This window comes from Geotrypetes seraphini, chromosome 3, assembly GCF_902459505.1.
Source record: "Geotrypetes seraphini chromosome 3, aGeoSer1.1, whole genome shotgun sequence".
NCBI lineage: Eukaryota > Metazoa > Chordata > Amphibia > Gymnophiona > Dermophiidae > Geotrypetes > Geotrypetes seraphini.
Window position 1 is genome coordinate 166,973,127 of NC_047086.1, and position 26,183 is coordinate 166,999,309.

Below are 26,183 nucleotides of genomic sequence, written 5' to 3' on the forward strand. Positions count from 1 at the left end.
AGATTTACCTGTTCACATATGGTTCCAAGGACTAATGATACTTCTGCTAACTGTAAAGATAGCTCTGAAGGTAAAATGGTATAAAGCTCTAGGTACTTATTTTGCTGCTGTTCTGATATTTTTTCAATTTTCTCACGGTGAGAGCTTGCTTCACTGTACAGGGACTATGAAACAGAAGAAAATATATGTAAAATGTTATTACTGAAAACAATTTGTGAAACCCTGAGTGAAAACGTACCACAAGTGGGAGATGCAAACAATGATGGTAAAGGCTATAAATGTTTGGAGGGGTAAATATGACAATTTTCATTTTTTTAAAGATTTTAGGGCCATTTTCAAAACTCTTAAGATGTCCAAGTGCCGATTTTCAAAACCGTCTTTCTGGACATAATGCGAGGTGTCCTAGCCGCTGTTTGTCCAAAACTAAAAGGGTCGTGCTGGAGGCGTGTTCTGGGATGGCTTTGGGCAGGCTTAGACTTGGACGTCTTGCGGTAATAATCAAACCTTTCCCAAGACATCCTGGATGGAACTTAGACATTCTGAGCTAGATCTGTTTTAAAAGCTTCTAAGTGCCAAAAGGGTACCCAAACTGACCAGATTACCACTAGAAGGATTACGTACTGAACCACCGCCCACCACCACCCCAAATCTGAATGAAACAGTACATACCTGTCTCTAGAACAGCAGCGCCTGGTAAGGGAAAGCCTAGTACAGCATTACACAGGTGTGTTAAGTAGCCTGGTGAGTGGGCTAGTAAGCCATAGAAAGAAGGACCCAGGCTCATAAGCCACTCTAACATCTACAATTATGGTGGAAAGTATGAGGCCACCAAAATCCTACTATACTGCCATATATCTATAGGTGTCACCTGCAGCCATAAAGGCTATTGGGGTGGTAGACAGGTGGGTATGGTAGGTTTGGAGGGAGTTTTGGAGGGCTCAACATAAACTATAAGGGGGATGTGGTGAGATGTACATTTAGCACTCTTCACAGCAGTGCCTTCTAAGGTGCCCCACTGCTCTATTGGTAAATGTATGTGGCCAGTCCATTACAATGTTTGCCCATCCCACGTCCAAATGGTCTAGATTTGGACATTTTGAACTTGGATGGTTTGTGGTCAAAAATGGTAAATAAAGTTGGACGTCCTAAGGGTTGAATGTCCTAGTGGACAAGACGTCTAAGTAGGCAATAAAAAAAAAAAAGTGAATGTCTTCGGTGTTGCCAGTTTTAAAAATGGCCTTTTGTCCACCTCCGACTTTGGACATCATGCGGAAAAGATCCAAAGTCAGACTTAGACATCTTCTTTGTGTATTACAGAGTCAGTAGAACTATGCAATTTTTTTCATAACTTTGATGTTCCTATAAAGTGCAAGTTTGTAATTTTTTTCCCAAAAAGTATGTTTTTCATTGATAAACATTTCTTATTTTTTTTAGACATAATTATTCCATACCCAAAGTTGAAATTTTGCAAGATTATGCAGTTGATATCCCCCTCTGTTGTAGTATGAATAAGTCGCATACCCCAGTTTGGGTACTTTTTCACTCAGTGGGTTACATTTATTCTCAAAAGCAAAACTGGCACTGGATATTAAGTCTGTGGAAGTCGATACCTTTTACTGAACCAATGCACAAAATATTTAAAGATTGTCTTAGAGACATTTGGAGCATTGAGATTAAGCATCAAATTTCTGCATCTCAATGGCCACAAATTTGGTCTTGGAGAATGAGATGTATAATGTCCGCATCTATGAGACAAACTTGTTTTTTTTTTGTTACATAGAGCATTATCAACCCCTGTTCGATTACAAAAGTTGGATAGCTCTAAGTCTAATAGATGCTGGCATTGTAATCTGGAAGCAGGGACATTAGATCATTTATTATTTTACTGTCCCTATATCATGGCTTTTTGGAAATCAATTTGGTCCCAAATAAATTGTTTATTAGAAAACCATGTGGCTCTATCATATGATACTATTCTGTTCGGTATGTCTATGAGAACAAAGAGTCAAATATCATCAAGTAATAACAAACTTTTATTGATAATGACAGGAGTTGCCATGCAACATATCACTAGTAACTGGAAAAATTATAACAATCTTAATTATATATTCTGGTGGAATTTGTTGTGCCACATTTATAAAATGGAAAGAGTAATTGCTTTGCAAAATGGGAATTATAACAATTTTAAAAAGATCTGGGGTCCATTGGCAAATTATTGTAATGATTAGACATCATTTTTCACTGATAGTATATTTATACATAGGGGGGTGGGGGGGTTGGTATAAATTTCTTTTTAAAGGTTAATTATTAAATACGTTTATAATATTTATATGATATTTTTGATTGAAATATTTAAGGGAAGGGTGGGTGGGGAGGGATTAATTTATATATTTAGGATGATATTAGTAAGAAATTCAAGTGATGTGTTTATTTTTTATGATATGTAATATTGTGTACTTATTGTAAGATGATAAAATGAATAAAGAATTTGAAAAAAAAAATAAAGATGAGTTTTCACATCAGCTGTGGAGACCAAACAGATCCCATTTTCTATTATAATGAGACCTCTGTGACCTTGGCAACTCACACAAAACACTGGGGGGTAAATATTTAAAGCTATTTAAATGGCCAGAAAATGCTTTTGGCTATTTAAATTGCACAAGCAGCGTTATCTGCTGACATTCAGAAGCACTTAACTGGTTAGTAAAACTGACTATCAGCATTAACCACCACACAATAAAACGGTTATTCTGTGGGTGGTGTGGGGCGGCGTCAACACTTAAGCAGTTAAGTACCAATATTCAGCAGTTAACTGGATGATATGACTAGATAAATAGGATTACATCAAACACAGTCCTATCTTTATGTGGTTCAATTTATGCAGTTAAATGCTGAACATTGCACTTAACTACATAAGTTTTAGCTGGCCACATACGACCAGATATTCAATGCCAGTGCCCAGTCATGAGCTGACATTGAATATCTGGGAGTAAAGCTTGTAGGGGGTCAGTAAAACACTGACCACTGCTGGTTGAATATCAGACCCATTTATCTTTTGATATTTGCCGTATTGCCCCAATAAAAATGATTATAGAATACAGCAATCCCATTTTTCTTTGGGACTAGCATGGCTATATCAAAGTAGCCCTCAGCTTATTATCACTCACAAATATTCTTTTGTAATGCCTTTAGTTAAGGGATTAAGGCATTGGGACCTGTATACCACCTTTTTTGTAGTTATACAATCACACTCAAAGTGGTTTACATACATGTACATCATGCATTTTCCCTATCTGTCCTTGTGGACTCACTGTCTATCTAATGTACCTGGGGCAGTGGAGGAGTAAGTGATTTGACCATGGTCACAGGGAGCAGTGTGGGATTTGAGCCCACAATCTCAGGGTGCTGAGGCTGTAGCTCTAACCACTACACCACACTCTAGTTAAAGTTCCATTATAAATATGTTATAGCATGGAATAAACATGCACACAAATGATGAATTGGGATATCATAAATGATCTAAGACAGTGGTTCTTAACCTGGGTTCGACCGAGCCCCAGGGGTTCAGTGAGTCAGTCTCGCAGGTTCCGCGGAGGTCAAAACACACCTCCGACTCATATAGCGCTTCACTCACGTTCAATCATCTATCAGTTATTCAGTGATTTTGATCAAGACTGATCGTGTACTCGGTTTCTTGATCTATCAATCTGTAACTAATGCCTTATATACATCAATCAATTCCTGATCAAAATTTGTGGATTTAACTGATAGATGATTGAACGTGACCGAAGCACTTATGATTCGTGATGATACGCCCCGCTTGTCCATAATTGGCTGCAGGTGATCACGCAACATCGCTTGGCCTATCTGTGCTGCAGGGGATTTGATGCGCACAGTAGTCGAATTGTAACTGTTGTGATGGTATGTCGTGTAATACCTATCTTAATATTTTAATCCCTCTGAGAGGCAACAGCAGAAGTCACACTGATTTGCAGTAAATTTCATTATTATGTTATTATTATTCGAAATATAGGAGAACTTTTTTGTTTTCAAAATTGATATTATTTTTTCCCTCACTGTATACCTATGTTTTGAATTTGTAAAAATCATATTTTATTTTTCCAATAAAGAAGGGTTCGGTGAACACGCATATGAAACTGGTGGGGTTCAGTACCTCCAACAAGGTTAAGAACCACTGATCTAAGAGAAGGATGTAAGGATGCTGTGCAAGACAAGGCTTTCTAAGGAACAATTCTGAGTAGGCCTGCATAGTTGAAAAGTTTACAAGCATTCAAGTAATGTAAACTAGAAAAGCCTATCCGTTGATCTCATAGAAAGAAGGAGGAGCCTAATTACACTCTAATGTAGAGGAGAAGGAAGATTATCCAATATGCCACACTTTCTTTCAGCATTATAGCACAGCATAATCTTCCAGTTGTTTCAAGAAGGCAGAAAATCTGTACTCAAGGAATGGGGGAGCATGCAAGTTGGGGAATCAATTCTTGGGGGCAGTTCAATCAACAGAGAGCAGAAGACTGAGTCTGGGAGTGGAAAGAGATGGAGAGATCAAATCTGGAGGAGAGACAGTGAACTGAGGACTGAGCAAGGGGAGAGTCAGTTTAGAATTTAAGATGCTGGAATTCTGCATTTATGAGTAAAATCTTTAACTGTATTGCACTTTAATAATTACTCAGAGAGCGTGATTATAGTATGTAATGCAGAATTTCAAATATTGACCCTCTTATACTATGTCATGGTAGAGGTTTCTATCGCAGGCCGAGCCGATAAATACTCCGATGCTGCTCTGACAGTTATAGGAGTTCTATGAGCATTTAGCGCTCCAGGCCATGGTAGAAACCTCTACTGCAATGTAGTAAAAAAGGGGGGTTGTGTGTAGAATTTTCCTGGGAGTTAATATACCAATTTTCAGTGATTACTGAGCTGCAGCATATAATCACCGAAAAGCTTAAATATTTTAAAATCTGACTTGTTTTTATGCTTATTAACACTATTAATGTGGCACTATAAAAAGTGAATACCTTCAGTTCTTCCAGTTGAGTGTCTACATCTACAGTGGGATTCAGAAAGTACTCTTTAGTTTCTTGAATCCATGACTTGATTGTGTTAATCTTCTTCTCTACCTCTTCCCGTTCTTTTAGTTCCTGCTCCAGCAACTTCTTGCTTCTCCTCACCTTTTGTTGGATGCTAAAACAAGCAAATGAACACAGGGAGGTTAAACAATTGAAGAGCACTAGCTTCCAGAAGTTACACTGTTGCATGGGTTAAAAGAAGACCCATTAAGTTCAAACTTTTTATGAATGCCCAACAACTCATTCTGTATATTATGATTGTTAGCATTACATAACATAACATAACATAAAACTCACTTGTATACCGCAAATACCATTAAGTTCTATGCGGTTCACAAAGACTAGTAATATAAATGAATAGACATCTGATTTCTAACTTCCAAAATGCTCCCTGAAAAGATACGTTTTTAAGGCATGTCAAAATTGTTGATATGAAGTTGGGATTGTAAATATATAAGTTAAGTCCCTAGTCCATGAGGCTGCCTGAAAAGATAATAGTTGTTCCTGAAATTTTTTGTATTTACATCCTTTCACAGAAGGGAAAGAAAACAATGAATGTGTTTTCCTAGGATGTTTAGAATTTGTGATAATAAAAGACTCCATAAGATACTCAGGAATTGAGCCTGTTAGTGCCTTAAAACAAATACAGACCAGCTTAAATTTAACCCATGCCTCAACTGGAAGCCAATGCAGTCGACAATAAAAATCAGTAACATGGTCATACTTCTTTAAATTGAAAATCAATCTAACTGCTGCATTGTAATTTGTATTATGCTGCTCAATTTTTTTTTTTAAATAAGGAAGTGGCTTAGCTTTAATTTATAGGCTCTCTTATGACTCCGGAGGTAGAGACAATGACAAGTAGCATTAGTCATAATTCTATGCCTCATCAAGAAAATGAATGTGTGGTTTTTGGGTTGTTGTTTTTTTTTAAGTTTAAGAAGTTTTATTTATTTTCAAGCATAGAATGAACAACAAGTAATGGTCATGAATGTGTTATGTATAGTTACTAATACTTCAAGTAATGGTTTATAGATTCTATTAGATTCATGTACTGTTTAAGCTAAGCTCATAGTTTGTGGTCACAGTTTTTCCCAATCAATGTAAAGTATGTGTAGAAGTTATTGAGAAAGTTCACAAATTCTCATTGCTCATTGGACCCTTGCCTTTCACTCTTATTGGCTAATCCACATCTGGCGATTATACATTGGATTACTGCGGGCTCTTTTTACAAAGCTCATAACTGAAAAAAAATAAAAATTAATTGGGAGATAAGTGCCTATCGCATCGTGTCTATCGGCGACTAAGACCAAAGTAGGCGTGTTAAAAGTGGAGAAAGACTTAGGAACCTCTAAGTACATATAATGTTGGCCTTTAAAACCCTGGCCTACATTACAAGTGCCTGAGTTTTAAGTTAGGAGCCACTAAGCACGATTCTGTAATGGGCATCAAAATAGTGATTTTAGGCACCTATCGTTTTAGATGCCGATTACAGAATCTGGACCTTAATGTCTTCTTGAGATAGTCAGGATAAAGCCTGTGATTCTGTTCAGCTCCATGCAACAAGGTCTCAGTGAGACATTAGATTTACTAAGACTCCAATCTAATATTTAAAATAATTTATTAAAAAAAAAAAAAAAAAGCTTTCCTATGGGTTAAGTTGGAAAATGTAGGTAGCCTAATTATATCATTTATAAGACCACGATTCATGAAACAAACAAAGTATATCTTACCTACCACATCAACACTCAAGGCAATAAGACACATCCGATGTAACTTCCAGCGAATCACTGGATGACACACTACTCCTCATACAAACTACTGTTGAAAGCCTGAACACATGGGCTCAGAGCAACTTCTTCAAGATCAACAAACAGAAAACCAGGATGCTTTGGTTCGGGGACTATGACCTGCTTCCTTGCAAAGAACTGATACTGCCTACAGGTGAGTTGTTCATGAAACAGAACTCCACTAAAGTGCTAGGAGTTGCCTTAGACTCCTCTCTGTCATTCAAAGGCCAGATCACAAACCTTGTCGACTTTAACCCGACAGCTTTAGAAAGGTGGCACAAGCCTTTCTACTATCTTACCTAGATTACTGAAACTCCCTCAACTATGGCATTACAGAGAAAAAAAACTGAAGTGACTACAAATGCTCCAAAATGCAGCAGCAAGGATAATTGACAGATCCAGCAATTTCAAGTAGAGAATGATATGGGGACAAATTTTTCCCTGTCCCTGCAGGAACTCAATTTCTTCGTCCTGTCCCCACGAGTTTAGTTGCTGTTCCTGCCCCATTCCTGTAAGCTCTGTCTTAACCATACAAGCCTCATATATTTATGATTTTAAAGTTTGCAGATGAGGACAGAGCTTGCAGGAATAGGGCAGGGATAGGAAAAGAACTTGCCAGGATGGGACAGGAAAATGAGTTCCCTTAGGAATGGGGAAAAATTTGTCCCTGTGTCATTCTCTAATTTCTAGAGAGCCAGACCATTACTACTTTGCACTGGTTACCAGTGAAAAAAATTGATTCACTACAAGTGGGCTTGTATGATCCACAAAGCCATCTATGGAGAAAATGCCAGCAGACTGGTGTCCAACATTAAGGTCACCCATGCCTTCCTCAACTCATGTTCTACGCAGTGCTTCAAGATATCATTCCTGTCCTCTAAACAAGTACGTCGGAAGAGAGACTTTAACTCCACCTTTGAGTTCCTAGGACCACACATCTGGAACAATCTACCCGCATATCTGTGACACCTTGCCACATACTGTCTCTTTATGAAAAACTAAAGACATACCTTTTCCCCTCATAATTACCAAATGCTTCTTAGAGACTTCATCCACATCCCATCATTATTATCTCAATCTAGCATCTATGTTAGATTCACTTATCTCTAACTTAAAGTCACAAATGTAAATCCTCTTGCTGTGAGGGGCATTGATTCCATGTAGAAAAATTGTACTATTCCGCTTAGACTATTGCAACACACTACTAGTGGGCCTGCCTACCAAAACTCTCTCCAGCCTCCAAAGGGTGCAAAACGCTGCAATCCGTCTCCTGAAAACCTTGGCACCACGTTACCCCTGCATTAGCTTCCATGCAATGGCTGCCCATTCAAAAATGCTGCGCCTTCAAGGCCCTGATGCTCGCTTTCAAAACCTTCCACAAAATGATTCCACACTACATGACAACTAAACTACAAATCTACTTCCCAAAGCAACCACTGAGGTCCCAAGGAGAAAAATGACTGACTATACCTCCCGGCTGCTCCCTCAAAACTAAAACAGCCGACAAAAGCTCCTACTCACATTTCATACCCATCTCCCCCCCCCCCCCATCTGTTAGAACACTAGATGGACTTTGGAGCTTCAGGAAGGCTGTGAAAACCTTCCTCTTCACAAACCCAGCGCCTTAAGGACATGCATCAGAGTCAACGCACCTACACTACCTAACTCTCACCAGATACTGCTTAATGTATATGTTTTATTGTCATGTCTATATTGTAAATTATGTCATCTCTGTCCTGTCTCGATTATATTGTGGATGTACTTTGTAACCGTTCTGGGCTCCTTTAGGAGGACCGTCTAAATAATTGAGCAAAGAAAGAAAGTTGTATTGTATATGATCTCTCTTATTTTATAATTGCCCTCAGAGCATATAACTCGGTCAGTTATATAAACATCCATTTCTGTGTGCGCAACACTATTTTGTCCAAATAAATGACTTATAAAATGACCAAATTAAGAGAGTAATTTTGAGTCTTTTTACAGCTTGCACATTTCCCCTTAAAAATAAACCAATCAATATTCAGCAGGTAAACTCTGACCACTGTGGGTAGAATTAAACCCAGATAATCAATGCAAGAACATGTACTATATAGCCACAGCCATAAGAGAGTACATGCTAGCTGCAAGATCTTATGCAGGCCTAGGCTGATATTCAGCCAGGCCCGGCATAAGATACTTATGCAAGCTCTGACTGAACACTGGCCAGGACCTGTGTAAGGGAAACAGGTGGCCTCACTAACTCCCAAGTTCCCCTCTCTTCCATTCCCAACAAGAAGGCCCCAAACAAGCCTTCCACCTTGTTTGCCTACCTTGAATATCCCTGATGGTCTAGGGCAGTGGTTCTCAAACCCGTCCTGAGATTTTCATGATATCCTTAATGAATATGCATGATGGAGATTTGCATATATGATAGTCTTGGGAAGGGGGCTCAATTGGGGCCCTCCTGTAGCTGGGGATGGGAGGAAAGATGTTCTTAATCACAGGGGAGGAAGGGGACTAGAAATTCTGATGCTACTACCTGGAAGTTAATTGGGCACCGGCCAACATTCAGACCGATGCCTGATGAGCTTTGCGGTTAGAATTAAGGCAGCCTTTTTGCTATGAAAATTTAGCCTCTTACTGAAGTGGTTGATGGTCTATAACTGCCACTCACTGGTTAAGAACTGATTCTGCCTAGGATCCATCGAGGAACCACCAGACAGCACTGGGGCTGCTAGTGCTGATACTCAGCAATACTGTCTGGTTAAATGGCACGACTATCAGAGGTTAGGCAGGCACACGTGATTTAACAGGATAGGAGGTTCTCCTGACCAGTTAAATCATTTTGAATATTGACCAGACACTGGTTGCAAGCACCATGAGGATGAGCGTGGTGCAGTGGTTAAAGCTCCAGCCTCAGCATCCTGAGGTTATGGGTTGAAACCTACGCTGCTCCTTGTGACCCTGGGCAAGTCACTTAATCCCCCCATTACCCCGGGTACATTAGATAGATTGTGAGCCCTCCAGAACAGACAGAGAAAATGCTTCAGTACCTGTAATAAATTCATGGAAACCGTTCTGAGCTCCCCTGGGAGAACGGTATAGAAAATAAATAAATAATAAAAAGCATGATAGACAAGTAACAATGACTAAGATATGGCTACTCATAAAAAGCAAAAAGTCACTTCATAAGCTTCCTAAAATACAATTTCAAAAATCTCAGTGCAAAACAACAAATTTAAACAATTTAAGGAAAGACATGGATATTTTGTATATTTGGAATATATTTTGGCCAGTGTAAGGTTGTGACAACAAAGGTCCTGATATTCAAAAGGGTTTTTCCAGGCAGAATAAATTCTTGACTGGTTAAACTATGCTAAGCAGGCTGGAAAAGGAAATTTATCAGCACTTAACTGGATAGTGCCAATGAATATCTGCTGTAGCACTGTTGGAACAGTGCTGGGGCAAAGCCATGATTTACCTAGTTAGTGGATATATCACTCTGTCAACCAGCTAAGTAAGTACATAAAGTTAAGACAACAAATGGGACGAGTTATCCAGGCATAAGACTGACTGGGTAAGTTCTGGGCTGCTGCGTTGATCTGGCTAATTAAGGCAGCACCTGACTCTACTCCATACTTAATTCAGCCCATGACTGTCAACTGACCACTGTGGCCTAAATATCAACCCCTAGACTCTGAGACATGAGAAGTAATGTTGTCTATGGCCTTACTTTGTACACCTGTCTTGCATTGCCTTCATTTCTTGCACGATGGGTAGTTCTTCCTGAGAAGCTGACTCTTCTGCCACATCTCGTAGTACTCTGCCCAGTGCATGGTGTCTCAAGAGCATGAGGGTTGCATGCTGCTTCTCCACCTCTTCAACAAATGTGTCATGGTACTGCAGGACTTCAGCCAGCTCTACCTTGGAGGCCTTCTCTACTGAGCTCTCTGGTAAACGATCTTGTAGCTGATCTATTGCTAAGGTGGCTTGTTCAATCTGTGGAAACCAATTACTGTTTAATATACTGTAGTACTGAAATAGATATGCTTGTACAGTATGCAGCTCTATGGAGTAGTGCTGTCTGATTCAGGGAAAAAATTTTTTGATTCGATTTGGCCTATTGATTTGATTTGATTTAATTATCTTTCCCGCCCAATCGGGCTATTTTTTTTTTTTTTTTTTTTTTACAAATGTCTTGACGGGTTTATTCTGTAGCCTTTCCACCCACCCCACCCTCCTTTACCCTCTCCAACTCCACACTGGTGTTGTGGTGTAAACATAATTAACAAAAAAGACTTTTCCTCTCTCTGTTAGGTCCTAGCTCATTCTTGCTGTCTAACACCAGCTCTGGAAGGATACACATTTCAAATCTGACATATTGTAATCACAAAATTAGAAAATAAAATTATTTTTTTCTACCAACCACTGCCATATCCAACATTTGTTTCTTTCCCACTGTCTATCATATCTCTCTCTCTCTCTCTCTCTCTCTGCCTTGCGCCCTGGGTCAAACCTCTCTATTCCACTTCATGCAGCATCTTTTCCTTCCTCCTCTCCATTATCATGTGCAACATTTCTTTCTCTCTTCCCAAGCACCATCTCTCCCTGTCCTCCAACCTATGTTCAACATTTCTCCCTCTTCCTTCTCCTTACGTCTCCCTCCCATCCACCATATGCAGGATTTCTCCTTCTCGCCCCTTTCTATCTCTATTTTATCTCTTACTTCCTCTCCTTCACCCCAACAATTCTTCCTCTCTTTTCTCTCCCCCCCTTGTGCAGTATCTTTCTTCCCCACCCTTGTAGCAGCTTTCTATCCCTTCCTCCCTTCCCCCTATATAGCAGCATCCCACCAACCCTCCTACCGTGAGACCCGATATACCTCTGGGCTTCCCAAAGCAGCAGCAGCATGGCGGTGGCTAGCCTTGAAGAAGCAGTGCTATAAACAGACTGATTGTGATAAAGTGACATCATCAGTTATGCGGCAGAGGGAAGGCCCCGGTGGGGCAGGCCGTGATCAGTCCATTCAGAGCGCTGTCTCTGTTGATCAGCTATCACTGCCGCTACTTTAGGAGGCCCGGAGGAATGTCATGTCTCACCAGGGGTGGGTGTGGAAGAGAGGGTGTTGGTTGCTGAATCGGCGAATCCAGTTTTTTTCAGAAAATGAATAGATTTAACATAAGAACATAAGCAATGCCTCCGCTGGGTCAGACCCGAGGTCCATCGTGCCCAGCAGTCCGCTCTTGCGGCGGCCCAACAGGTCCAGTACCTGTGCAGTAATCCTCTATCTATACCCTTCTATCCCCTTTTCCAGCTGTAAATTGTCCAATCCTTTCTTAAACCTCAGTACCGTACTCTGCCCTATTACGCTCTCTGGAAGCACATTCCAGGTGTCCACCACACATTGGGTAAAGAAGAATTTCCTAGCATTCATTTTGAATCTGTCCCCTTTCAACTTTTCTGAATGCCCTCTTGTTCTTTTATTATTCGAAAGTTTGAAGAATCTGTCCCTCTCTACTCTCTCTATGCCCTTCATGATCTTGTAAGTCTCTATCATATCCCCTTCTAAGTCTCCTCTTCTCCAGGGAAAAGAGACCCAGTTTCTCCAATCTCTCAGCGTATGAAAGGTTTTCCATCCCTTTTATCAGACATGTTGCTCTCCTCTGAACCCTCTTGAGTAACGCCATATCCTTCTTAAGGTACGGCGACCAATATTGGACGCAGTACTCCAGATGCGGACGCACCATCGCCCGATTTGAATCACCAAAGTGAACAGGCGAATCAATTTGAATCGGTGAATCAGCCAGCACTATTAAGGAGTACAAATGCATACAAGATATAAGGATGCAAACAAAACTCTATGCTTATAATGTAGCTGAGTGTGGCTTCATACATGTATTCCCTAAGAAAAACAGATACACAGAATGAAGACAAATAGAATAAAGAACAAAACAAAAAAGGCAATCAGAAGACAGAAGGACAAAAGAGAAACTCATACATAGCCAGTTATCCACCGATATTCAGCAGGAGATAGCTATTATCCACTGAATATCATCAGACTGGCTGTTTATCAGATTGGCCGGTGACTGACTATGTTGCATGCCAAAGCTGGTCACCACCAATATTCAACAGTTCACCAGCTAAGTTCAACAGCCAAATGGATCCATCTAAAAAGTAGAACTATCTTTGGCCACTAAGACTTAGCCAGCCAGCACCCCCATCCACCCCCCCCCCCAAAAAAAAAAAAAGGAAATTCATTGCCAGTCACTGAATTTGGTGCCAGCACGGAATTTTTGTTTTTTCACCAACCATGGGAGATAGCCAGCTTCTCCTGCAGTATGAATATTGGGTGGTCTGACTTGACATTAATAGTGTTTTAGAAATGATGAATAAAAGTAGTAGTAAGCCTCCACAAATATCCTGGTGAACAAAAGTAATATGAGTTTATTAATTGTAATGGATGTTCTCCGTGGGCAGCAGGATAAATCAGCCACATTTGGATAGTTTCATCCCTAAGGGTGCCAGTTCCAGAGCCCAGAAGAGACTACAAAACTCTCGGGGCATGTGCAGGTGCTCCTTCCTGTGCAACAGTTGCTTCTCCCCCTCATTCTACTTCATCCACTCTACAGAAGAGGAAAGCATTCATTCTCCATTATTTTGTCCATATCTTGCCCCCCCTCCAAAAAAAAAAGAAACCAAACTCACTGTGACTGTGGGAACCTTCATTACAATGACTACCTGCACACAGCGTGGGCACATAGACACTTATACTGGGATCTCTTCTGGACTCTGGAAGAGCGGAACTGACATAGCACCCATGTGTGGCTAATTCTATCCTGCTTGTCCAAGGAGAAAGATTATTTTATGACTTTGTTTCTGTAAGACTCACAAAAAAATAAGAGTTAAAGTGGGATTTGAATCTAGGTCCTTTGATTTGCAGTCCATTCCATTAACCACTAGTACTACTCCATAGACCTGCTTCATACTTATTTTAAGAATGTCCATAATACCTGAAGCTGTTTTAGAGCCTGATATCCCTTTTCCGTTTCACTTTCACTCCAGTAAACAGCTGTTCACACAAAACATCTTTTTGTACTCTGGACATGCCTGAAACAGGTCTAAATCGGGATGTCCTTTTTAGACTTGGCTGTTTCTTCCCCTTCAATAATCACAGTTGGACATCCTGATTTTGGGTCCTACCTAGTTCTGCCCCAAACACTCCCACATCATGCCCTCTTGCTATTTGGAGGGACAGCAGTGTTGGACATCCAAATCTTGCCTTTGCAAAATTGGAATTTGGATGTTTCAAGCACATGGACATCCATTTGAGCATTTTGAGATATCCATATGCTTCAAAATAAGTGTTATAGTGTGTAAAATTCAAAGGGAGGGGGGCATACACAAAGATGAAGCATGGATGGGGCCACCAATTACACACTTTACCTACAGAATACTGTTAAGTTATGTGCATCCCTGCTACATTTAGGCACTAACAATTGTTGTAAGTATGAGAAGTGTGATCTTCCTCAATACCCTACAGCCTGGTGCCAGATCCCAAAACGACCTATAGTACCATGAGATGACTGCTAGGGGGTCATCAGCATCATTTGGGGATCTGGCACTAATTTGAGTTAGAGTGAAGGAGGTTCACTGTTACCCAGTCCCACATGCCACCACTTCTATCCCCTGGGTAAGCCCTGGGGGACATAGATAAGTAGAGGGAAGTTGAGGTTTTGCTGTTGTGATATATTTAATTCAATGCCCGTGCCCCAAACTATATATTGGCTGTACTACACGGGCGATCAAAACATGATTGACAGAGCATAAATCGTGGGTTAATACTCAAAATGAAACATCGCCTTTAGTGTGACATTGGAAACTCTGTCACTACACATTGAAAGATCTAAAATGGAGAATTATTGACATGACTACAGTTGGGTGGGAGGGAGGTAACCCTGATAGGATTTTGAACATCAATGAGCTACGATGGATGCACAATTTAAACTCCATGACCCCTTTTGGGTTAAACGAAACATCGGACTGGATAGCTCAAGTAGATTTTTAAATATAAAAAGAAAGAAAAAAAGTTTTTCCTTTAGGAAGTAGTCTGAGTCCAGTCCGGGTTTTTGGCTTTGTTATCCTGAAGTTGGGCCCCTCCCTTGGAGGTTGTATGCCTGGGTTTGCTCTCAGCCTTTTTTGATTTCTTTAGCTGTGATTGGCCCTGTTCGAGGCTGATGTCATCGGAGTTGCCCTATTTCAGAGTGATAGAGAATGCTGCGGCCATTTTTAGCTGCCAGGATAAGGGGACAGAAATCATAGATATAAAAGCTGTTGGCTTTATATACATACATAAAGTATAATATAAACTATATATATATATTTATATATATATGAAATAAGATAAAAAAAAGTGATTAAAACGTCATTAATGCTAAGTTGGGATTAATGAGGATTTTACCACCATGAGTTATGCTACTCGGGTGGCTGTCTGAAAATTCCTGGATACCTGAGCATTGGCGTATGCACAGTTAAGCTCACTATAAGACAGGTAACATGTCATTTTTAAAGCAAAGGCCCTATTTTAGCATGGTAGCATAGGCCTGCGCTACTGTCTACCTTGCTGATACCATCACGTTAGCTGCTTAATACAGCTTAGTACAAGGGCCTCTATATTCATTGTCCTCCATGTTCTGAATGTGGTTTTTCAGTAAGATCCCTTTCTGTAATCTGTGAAAATGTAGATTTGAATGTCATATGATGACATGTTCTCGTTCTTACCTGCTTAAAGTCATTTCATTTTTATAGCAAACAAATTTACAATAGTATATGCTGTTTATGTTTACTGTATATAACACGTATGATACTACCCTCAATTAAAAACAGCAGGGCAACTTAAAATAACGTCATACTTTTCTTGATGTGGACTATAATATGGGTTATATTTTCTCAAGGCGTGTACGCCTCTGTTTTACTTTCAGTACAGTGCATTAATTTCTCTAATTTTCTTTAAGGTTAATTGTTGAAATGGAAAGAATAATTGCTATACAGAAAGGAAATTATAATAATTTTAAAAAGATTTGGGGGCCATTGACAAATTATTGTAATGATTAGACATCATTTTCCACTGACAGTATATTTATACATAGGGGAGGGGATGGTATAAAGTTCTATTAAAAGTTTAATCAATAGATAAGAATACAATATTTATATGATATTTTTGATTGAAATATTTGTGGAAAGGGTGGGTGGGGAGGGAATAAATTTATGTATTTACAATGACAATAGAAAGAAATTCAAGTGATGTGTAAAAGTTTTAAATGATGTAATATTGTGTACTTGATGTAAGATGAAAAAATGAATAAAGAATTAAAAAAAAAAAATACAATAACTTCACTGAAAAAAATAGAAATACTGATGAGTCAGGTGCAGTCTGCTGAAATTCAACCCATAAGTCACAATGCCCCCAAACTAGGGTAAAATAATGGCCTTTAAACCTGATTTAAACTTTGGAGGAGATTTTCAAAGTAGATTCATAATGAGCTCTAGATAGTGGGGATACAAACAAGAGATAATCATTATGTAACCAAAGCAGGCAAGCGGGAGAATGAGGAATAAGAATATCAAAAAGTGGCACCAGGTATCAAGTCTTAATGACCTTCTAGAATGGTGTGCACATCCAGATTTGTATAAAAATTTTGAGAAATGCTGATTAACATCAATAATTGGTTGTTAGTGCCCAATTGTTGATAGTTCAGAGTTCATTATCCAATTTATTTGCGGGTGCATCTTGTAAGCATGCTCAAAGTTGGGTGCAGAACTTTGGGCACCATATATAGAATCCAAAGGCTGGTCTTTATCTGCTTTTATTTTTCTATAGAAACACAGACATACAAACATAGAAACATGATGGCAGATAAAGGCCAATGGCCCATCCAGGCACCCATCCGCAGTAACCATTATCTCTTTCTGTCTCTGAGAGATCCACATGCCTATCCCAGGCCTTTTTGAATTCAGACATAGTCTCTGTTTCCACCACCTCTTCTGGGAGACTGTTCCACGCATCTACCACCCTTTCCGCAAAAAAGTATTTCCTCAGATTACTCCGGAGCCTATGACCTCTTAATTTCATCTTATGCTCTCTCATTGCAAAGTTTCCTTTCAAATGAAAGAGACTCAACCATGCACATTTATATTACATAGGTATTTAAACGTCTCTATCATATGTCCCCTCACCTGCCTTTCCTCTAAAGTATACAGATTGAGATTTTTAAGTCCTTCCACATACGCCTTATCATGAAGACCACACACCATTTTAGTAGCCTTCCTCTGGACCGACTCCATCCTTTTTACATCTTTTTGAAGGTGTGGCCTTCAGAATTGTACATAATATTCTAAATGAGGTCTCACCAGAATCTTATACAGAGGCATCAATACCTCCTTTTTCCTACTGATCATACCTCTCCCTATGCAACCTAGCATTCTTCTAGCTTTCGCTGTCACCTTTTCAACCTGTTTGGCCACCTTAAGACCATCACATAAAATCACACCCAAGTCCTGTTCTTCCGTCGTGCACATAAGTTCTTCACCCCCTAAACTGTACCGTTCTCTCAGGTTTTTGCAGCCCAAATGCATGATCTTGCATTTCTTAGCATTAAATTTTAGCTGCCAAATTTCAGCTCATTCTTCAAGCTTATGTTATTCAAACCATCCGGCGTGTCTACTCTATTGTAGATTTTGGTATAATCCGCATATATTTTTTTACAAGTCTTTAGGTATCCTTTGCACTGAATCTTAACTGCCAAATAACAGACTACTCCTGAATAGTGTTCCCTCTAAGGCAGCTGAGTGGGAGTCCTCCAAATACATTGCTTCCAGTATGGGGTGGTGCTTCAATATTGTGATTTGAATTGCTAGGGACAGGCAAGTTCCTTGGAGTCCTAAAGTTTGCCTGTCTTCCACTATTTTTTTTATTTTTATAAATCTTTATTCATTTTACATCATACAACAAGTGTAACACTAAATAACAATTGAAATTGAATACATCACTTGAATCACTATCATATTCAACATTAAAACATTCAAATTTTAACCCACTCCCTCCCATCCCAACCATAACCTATGCAATCACATAAAATGTGAAAATGTGATAGCGAAATATCGCCCCCTACTGATAGGAATGTAAGTAGGGGCCTCCTGCTCAGGTTAGAGGGAACAGTGCTCCTGAAGGTTTCCTTGCTTGTATCTCATTCACTTTACTCCCTTAGGGATTTCCATTCTGTTGTGAATCAGGGTACCTAGAGAGGAAAGGCACACGTATACATTTGTTGCACTAATTTTAAAAAGGCAAAATATGCAGTTAAGCACCTTCACAAAACAGCTCACCTGAAAGCCTCCACTCAAAGTAATTGTACATAATTGGCCTTAGGAGAGATCTCTGAGGCACTGCACTAATCATTCTTTCCATCTGATTACTTATCAAAAGTAATGCAAGACATGCACTAATGATCTTGAGGTACCTTGTTATTAAGGCTCTGCCATTCTCGCACTGCATCTTCCAATATCTTCTCCTGTTCTCGGGCCACGCTGCGAAGCCAGGTCCAGCGCTGCCACACAGTCGTCATAGATTTACTGATAGTTGCTTTACTGACATCAGTTCCAATTTTTTCCATTGGAGAGGCCTTTTCTTCTAAGGTGGTAATTTTCTCATGGAATGAGTTTACTGTGGATACCAATGCCTAGAAAATAAAAATAATGACAAACATTAGAACCTGCTGTAGGGAGATATGACAGAGAGATTTAAATACCTCTGAGGCATAAATGCAAAAGAGGAGAATCTCTTTCAATTGAAAGGAAGTACTCCAGTGGGATAAAGGGGAAAGACTCAGGAGTAATCTAAGGAAATACATTTTCATGGAAAGGTGGTGAATACATGCAAAGACCTCCCAGTAGGGGTGGTGAAACTGAAGACTGTTGAATTCAAGAAAGCTTGGGACAAGCACAGAGAATCTCTAAGGGAGAGGAACGGATAGTAGATAGTGTGGATGGGCAGACTGAGTAGGCCATATCATCTTTATCTGTTGTCTTTATCTTTCTATGTTAAATGTGAATGATCATCCTAGTAGCATACAGTACTAAACTCACATCAAGCTTTACACTAGCGCATGGGGGGGGGGGATGTGTGTCAATATTCAACTCGCAGTGAGGAACATTTTTTTTAAGCTGCCACCAGGTCATGTCGGGCACCAGCATTGAATATCTGGGTTCATACGGCCTGATAACTCTTATGTGGTTAAGTGAAATATGTAGCACTTCACCACATAAAGATAGTGCATAAAGATAGGACTGACCACTAAACTTAGGTGGTTAAACGCTAAATATTGACCGTTAAATGCATAAGTGCTGACTCCACCCATGGACTACCCACAAAATAGCCAGCTTTGGCCTAGATGCACTAAGAGGATTGGTAAGACCGTGTGGTCCAATCCGATTTTTTAGCCGATTCAAAAAGAGCTATCGATGCACTACAAAGTTTGCATGCAAATGATTCATGAGAAGGTTCGTTGTAATTCCTGACTCTCACGTCCAATTGATGGCTGTGAGAGACTCTCACACATGCGCAGAAATGGCAGGGGAAGCCCGAACAGCTGAGAGGCAGGGGAAAGCCTCCTGCCACTCAGCTGTTCGGGGCAGGAATCCTTTTTTTTCCTTTTTAAATGGGTACAGATGCTGTGTGTGTTACACATGCACAATATCTGCCCCAAATTAAAAAAGCACACACATCCTCCCCCTGTGACAGTGAAATGACAGGAGGAATGCCCACTACCTCCTGCCATGCCCCCCCATGCAAAAGAAAATTGGCATGAGGGATGCCCACACCCTCCTGCCAAAGGAGACTCCCCTGTACCATCCCCTACCCTCCCCCTTCACCCACCCTCCTTCAAAAAGGCAGGAGGGATGCCCAATCCCTCCTGCCACTGGATGCTCCACCCCAGAACCCCCCCAGTACCTTTGTTCATTGAAAGAAGGAGAGAAGCGTGGTCCCTCCTCCTTCAAGACCCACCGATCCTAAATGGCGGGCCCCCCCTCGGTGCATTATGTGATGCACAGGGAGGGGCCTAAGGCCCTAATTGGCTCAGATGTCTAAGGCCCCTCCCCATGCATCCCATAAGATTCTGAGGGATGAGCCCAAGGCCCAGGTTGGCTCAAATACCTAAGGTCCCTCCACTTGAGAGGGTCCTTAGGAGTTTGAACTAATCAGGGCCTTAGACCCCTCTCTGTGCATTGCATGATACACTGAGGAGGGAAGGCCCAACATTTAGGATCGATGGGCCTTGAAGGAGGGTCCGTTCTTCCTTCCTCCTTCCAATGGACAAAGGTACCGGGGGGAGGGAGGGGGGGTTCGTGGGAGCATCCAGTGCCAGGATGCTCCCCCTGCCAATTTTTTCACATGGGAGGGGAGGAGATGCCATAACAGGAAGGAGTAGGCAGTCCTCCTGCCAATTTTCTTTGGGGGGATCGGCATGGCAGGAGGAAGTGGGCATTCCTCCTGCCATTTTCTTTTTTTTTTTTTAATTATTTATTCCTTTTTAATCATTCAACAAGTGTACAAGAAAAATCATACATAGGCTCAAAAACAACACTTGATAAATCCATCAAGACAATAACAATTGTATATATATATAAACCCATAACCCACCATAACCTCCTGCCATTTTCACTGACGCTGGGGGGGGGGAGATGGGGGCATCAGGGAAGGCTGTCATCAGCGGGGGGGAGGGGGGTGCTTTTTTACTTTTTTTTTCTAATGAGGTAGATATTGTGCAATGATTGCTGGCACAGGCTTAGGAATTTTCTAAGTATCCTCCTCATTTATAACCTTAATACCCAAACATAAGTATCAATTTTGTACTACAATTATAGAATATTATCATGTATGTGAGACTGTTATATTTGCACATGTAAGTATAAGTTGGGTTACCAGGTTTTTTCATGAAAAAAGTGGGCATGTGGCCCCTCCCTATTGTGCCCCAGACATGCCCCCACACAAACCTCATCTCTTCTTTTCTGAGTCTGGGCCGAATCTGGAGGGCCTCTGAGCATGCATGGATGCAATGCACATGCTCATTGGCCCTCCAGATCCAGTCCCAAGTTCAGGGCCTTCCAAAATCCAGACAAACTGGCGGGTTTTGAAAGTGCGTCTGAACACTTGGACAGTCCTCTAAAAAGAAGACATGTCCTAGTTTTCACGGATATCTGGTAACCCTATACATGGTATTCTGTACCTTTAGTGAATAACTTATTTAGCGTGTAAATGCACGAGGGAGGTGCATGCATTGCACCTAATACTGAAATGGCATAAGTGGGCACACCTAAATGTTGGCATATAAATGCTGACTTCTGCTAGTACACTATAATGAGAGCTGGTTGCTGAGGTGCTGTTATACAATTACCCCCAAATTCTATATATGGCACCCAAAAAAATCAGTGCTGCTCAGAACAGTGCTTAGCACAATTCTATAAAAGGCATGCACCATACATAGTATTGCGCTTAGTGGCCATACGTGTCACTAACATTTAGGTGCACCTATTTAGGCCAATGAAAGCCAAGCCTAAATACCTGTGCCTAAGTGTTGTGCAGAGTAGGTGAATTCTAGAACAGTGTGCCTAACTTTTAGGAATGCCCATAATCCACTCTGTTCTTTGCCACGACCGTTTTGAGATTCACGCACTAGATGTGACATGCATCTCTTTATAGAATGTGCTTAAAAGGTTGTATGTAATTGTTTCCTAGGTGTACAGGTTTTACTGCTCCAAACAAGTTATGTTTTTGAAGGGAAAAATATATTTTATTTGTCTCTGGGAAATCTTACCCTATGTGATGATAGTTTTTCTTCTGCTTTATGACTTGATGATGCTTTGGCTGCGGAGAACTCAGATAATTTATTTTCTGTCTCATTCATTAACTCAATGACCTGCTGCCTTGTCTCCTGATAGTCCTGCCACTGAGCAGCACACCTTTCAAAATAAAATATCAAGAAATCAGATTTCTGGAGTTCTGTGTATAAGAAAATAATAATGTTGAGATGCAAACAGAATCGGATTAAAGCATAGGCAAACTAGGATAGTGGATGCTGTGGATGGGCAGACTGGATGGGTCATTTGGCCTTCATCTGACTTCATGTTTCTCTGTTTCAAAAGTTTAGGGGGAGGGGCCTTGTCAGGTGTGATGAGGACTCAGAGCCTTGGATTGCCACCTGTCTGGATTTTTTTTAGGGTTCTACAAAATAGTACATTATCAGGCTCAAAGTCAGAATGATTGCTAAAGTATCTGGATATTTTTCATAATTTAGCCCTCTGTAACTCTACAAAGCTTTTCCGCTCCAGTGCAGAGGCAGTGGTAGGATCCAGCCAATGGGGAGGCTTCTAGTTAAGGGAAGGAGGGGCTGAGTAGCAAGGACTGGAGAGTAGGTGGAGGTTTGGGAGATAGCTGTGGAATTAGTGAGTATTCTGGGGGATTGAGATTGTTGAAAGGGAGAAGGAATTTAAGAAGAATGGGAGAAAGTGCGAAGGGTGTGCTGCAAGTTGAGGAAAAGAACTGGCAGCAGATACAAGAACTTTGCATGATGGTGTGGAAGTGAGGATAATGCCTGAGAGGGTGAATGCACTTTTGTATACATCCTTTTCATAAAACACCATAGAGAGTGCAATTTTATATTTTGCTGCTTCCATTTGTGAAGCTGTTCTCACACATAAAACTTTGTAAATATATACCTCAATTTTTGGTACCTCTAATTTGTACCAGAGGCAATGGAGGGTGAAAATGACTTGCTTGGTTCTTGGCTCACTGCTGCAGAGCTGACAAGTTACCAAGCTCTAGGATGGAGACTTTTTGGCCAGTCAAGTGGTTGAACTTGCATCCCAATTCAGTGTGCTATTTGTAGTCCCTAATACTACCAAGTAAAATCACCACTTCTTGTTCCATAATGTAGCAGGATAGAGTTACAGAAATCTAGGACTAATTCAGAATCTCCCTCCTGGAACTGGGTAACTTGTCAGCTCTACAGCTGTAACCAATAAGTCTTCCTGCTCACCAATAAAATATTACTGCCATCATTCACACAGATAGGCTCTGTACTTTCCCTAATACTTCTGGAGAAGTGAAATGTTGGTGAGGGGGGGAGGGGGAGAAAAGAAGTATCTAATATTATTTGATAAGAAGGGAACATCTTTATATTTGAAAAACAACTTAAGCATCCATTCCCTATCTGAATCAATACCAAATTCTAACAATAAAGTAGCAGGAACTTGAGTCTCAGTGTCCAACCCCTCCAGGAAATTAGATAAATCCAAACTATCAGCAGATAAATTCTGCTGATTGGGATTTTGCAACCTAATTCTTTTAGGTAGGCAATATATTTTGGAGAGAGGTGGATAAGAGGAGCTACATTCAAAGACAGGACATGGATAAGTAAAGAAAAAGGTAAAAGTACATTCTACACTCTCCGTACAGGACAGCTGTCCCATCCAGCACCTGGAAGGGGAATGGGAGATTAATAGGAAAGGAATTTAAGATTCAAAAGTGTCATTAAAGAGAGAGGTTTTGAGGGTGGATTCATACTTGTCTAGGGATTGTTCTAGTCTAATATGGATGCTTCATCTATTGGAAATGGCTTCACAAATTATCCTCTTACTGGATTTTTCCAGTCATGAAGCCCACACCAAACTTAGTTAATGATAACCTTGTGGTGGAGATAGTTACAATAATCAGTTCATTTGGGCACTGTTTTACAATCTCTGTATTATAGAAGCCTGTATGATGAACAGAGATCCATACTTGGCTACTGGAGATTCTGAGGTGATATAGAATCTTGGATCCCTTGTCAAATCAAAGATGCATTTTCTAATTGTATTTTATATTTTTTCATATGCAATGCTGTTCTCATATAACTTACTACAAATTGGTCTGAAATGTATTCTATTTGAGGTTCAACACATTGGGATAAATGTGTTTGAAATTCAAACAACACACATTCCACTCTCATCTGTGGAAAATGTATATGAGGACTTTCCTATATGTTTTGGCAAGTTTTAGTAGAGACATACCTCTGTAAAATATTCTGCTGAGTTTGTGACGCCTCCTTCACTTTCTGACCTTTTTGCTCTAAGGATGCTATAGTTTTTTCAAGCTGTTCTCTTCCTTCAGTGTGGATTAATGACTCCTGCTGAGACACTAGGGCTCGTAACTCTTGAAGATGGCTATCAAAATCTATTTTTGTGCTGAAAAATTCCATATGATTCCTTAGGCTTTCTTCAGAATTCTCCACATCTAGACCATTTGCTGAATGCTGTAGCAATTCTTGAGCATCATCTAGCCAGTCACTGGCTAGTCGTACCACTCGATAGTATCTTTGACTAAGACCATGAATTTTAGTCAATGTAGCCTGAAACAAACATGCAATTGCTTTATTAAATAATTCTGTACAGTATAAGCAGACAAGCAACAGAGGAAAAGCCTCTGAATTTCAGCCAGCATAAATATTTCAAAAGCCTAGAAAGTAAAAAGTCATTTATCAAAGAAATAGAAATAAGTGCCATAAAATCACTCAACTATCATTGTGTATGGGGAATAGAAAGGTTATAAAACTGGGGCAGCAAGGCACAAACTTGCCTTCTTTTCAATTTTTTATTGTAATTTATTTGTTTATTTATCTGAAGAATGGTCTGAAGCCTGCTACCAATCTCTTGGTGTGCTTGAAGTGATATAATGGAGAATGAGCCTGGATATCCATCACTGCCATAGGGTGCTTCATGCTTGGAATTTGGGATGAAACTATCATAGCTCTGTATTTAGGGGAATGGGGGCTTTTGGGTGGGAGCAAAAGTAAAGTCAAGAGCCCTTTGGGAACTGCATCTTATCATGGCTAGCTAAGCCTTGCAAAAAGAGAACAGTTTTCCAAGGACACCTCAGCCTGAATAGCAAATAGTTAAGAAAAGTGTTGACCTTCTGGAGGTCTGTTGGAACTTCCAGCTGGGGACATGAGAAAAAGCAGCAGAAGCCAACCAAGACTCAGAGTCTCCAAAATGGATTCAAGCTGAAAAAGTACCTGCTATTATTCCTTGAAAAGCTGGTGAGACCCAGAGAGTTCATCTCACTCTGCAAGTCCAGACTGTGGCTAAAGGAACAAATCAAATCTTTGTGACCAATCTTAAACTGATAAAAGGTATGGAAAACTTTTCATACGCTGACAGGTTGGAAATGCTGGGGCTATTCTCCCTGGAAAAGCCGAGACTTAGAGGATGATAGAAACCTTCAAAATCCGGAAGGGCATAGAGAAGGTAGACAGGGACAGATTTTTCAGACTGTGGGGAACCACAAGTACAAATTGAAGAAATTGAAAGGGGACAGGTTTAGAACAAACGCTAGGAAGTTCTTTTTTACCCAGAGGGTGGTGGACACATGGAACGCGCTTCCAGAGGTTGTGATAGGCCAGAGCATGCTACAGGGGTTCAAGGAAGGTTACTTAGATAGAAGTAGAAGATACTTAGATAGAAGATACTTAGATAGAAGTAGAGGTAGGTTATAGGAATAGTCAGGGACCACTTCACAGGCCATAGGCCTGCTGGGCCGCCGTGGGAGCGGACCGCTGGGCACGATGGACCTCTGGTCTGACCCAGTGGAGGCAACTTCTTATGTTCTTAAAATAATTTAATAACAGCACTGATATGGTCCTCCACAAGTAATGATGTATCGCTAAGTAATGACTCCTAAACTTCATATTTAGGAGATCAAAACCACTTTCTTGTCAACAAAACCTTATTTACTCAGCTTTGTTTTGCCTGGATTTAACTTAAATCTGCTAGTTGTCATCTCGTTAATGATTGAAAACAGTGTCTCTATGTTAAAAAATAAAATGTGTCAACAGAATCACTTTGAAACAATGTTTCAAAAGAATCAAGGGGTAGAAATAAAATTTGTATGTTATCTGTATAATTAATAATGGTTGATATCAAGTAATTTGGTATGTTTCCCTTGTGGTTGTAGAAATATGTTAAAATTGGAGAGGATATTCTTGGGGCTCTTCATATACCACCAGCTTTGGCAGTGAGGGTGAAGTAGGGTTACCAGACATCCATGAAAATCCGGAAATGTCCTCTTTTTAGAGGACTGTCCGGCCTCCCGGTGGACTTTCCAAAACCCATTTGTCTGGGTTTTGGAAAGCCCAGACAAGCTCAGGCCGCATCTGGAGGGCCTCTAAGCATACGTGGATGATGTCATACACATCCGCACATGCTCCAGGCCCTCCAGATACAGCTGGAGATAGTC

General features: G+C 40.4%; 1 protein-coding gene across 1 annotated transcript in view; it reads right to left on the reverse strand.

Moving 5' to 3' along the window:
* Positions 1-26,183, reverse strand: part of SYNE1 (spectrin repeat containing nuclear envelope protein 1) — a 994,076-nt gene that overhangs the window by 385,460 nt on the left and 582,433 nt on the right. The window contains exons 76-81 of the mRNA XM_033936910.1: positions 23,963-24,300; positions 21,730-21,874; positions 18,376-18,594; positions 10,593-10,858; positions 5,040-5,205; positions 9-164 (exon numbers count right to left, since the gene is read on the reverse strand). Coding sequence (XP_033792801.1) covers positions 9-164; positions 5,040-5,205; positions 10,593-10,858; positions 18,376-18,594; positions 21,730-21,874; positions 23,963-24,300 — 1,290 coding nt within the window. The remainder of the gene's footprint in view (positions 1-8; positions 165-5,039; positions 5,206-10,592; positions 10,859-18,375; positions 18,595-21,729; positions 21,875-23,962; positions 24,301-26,183) is intronic.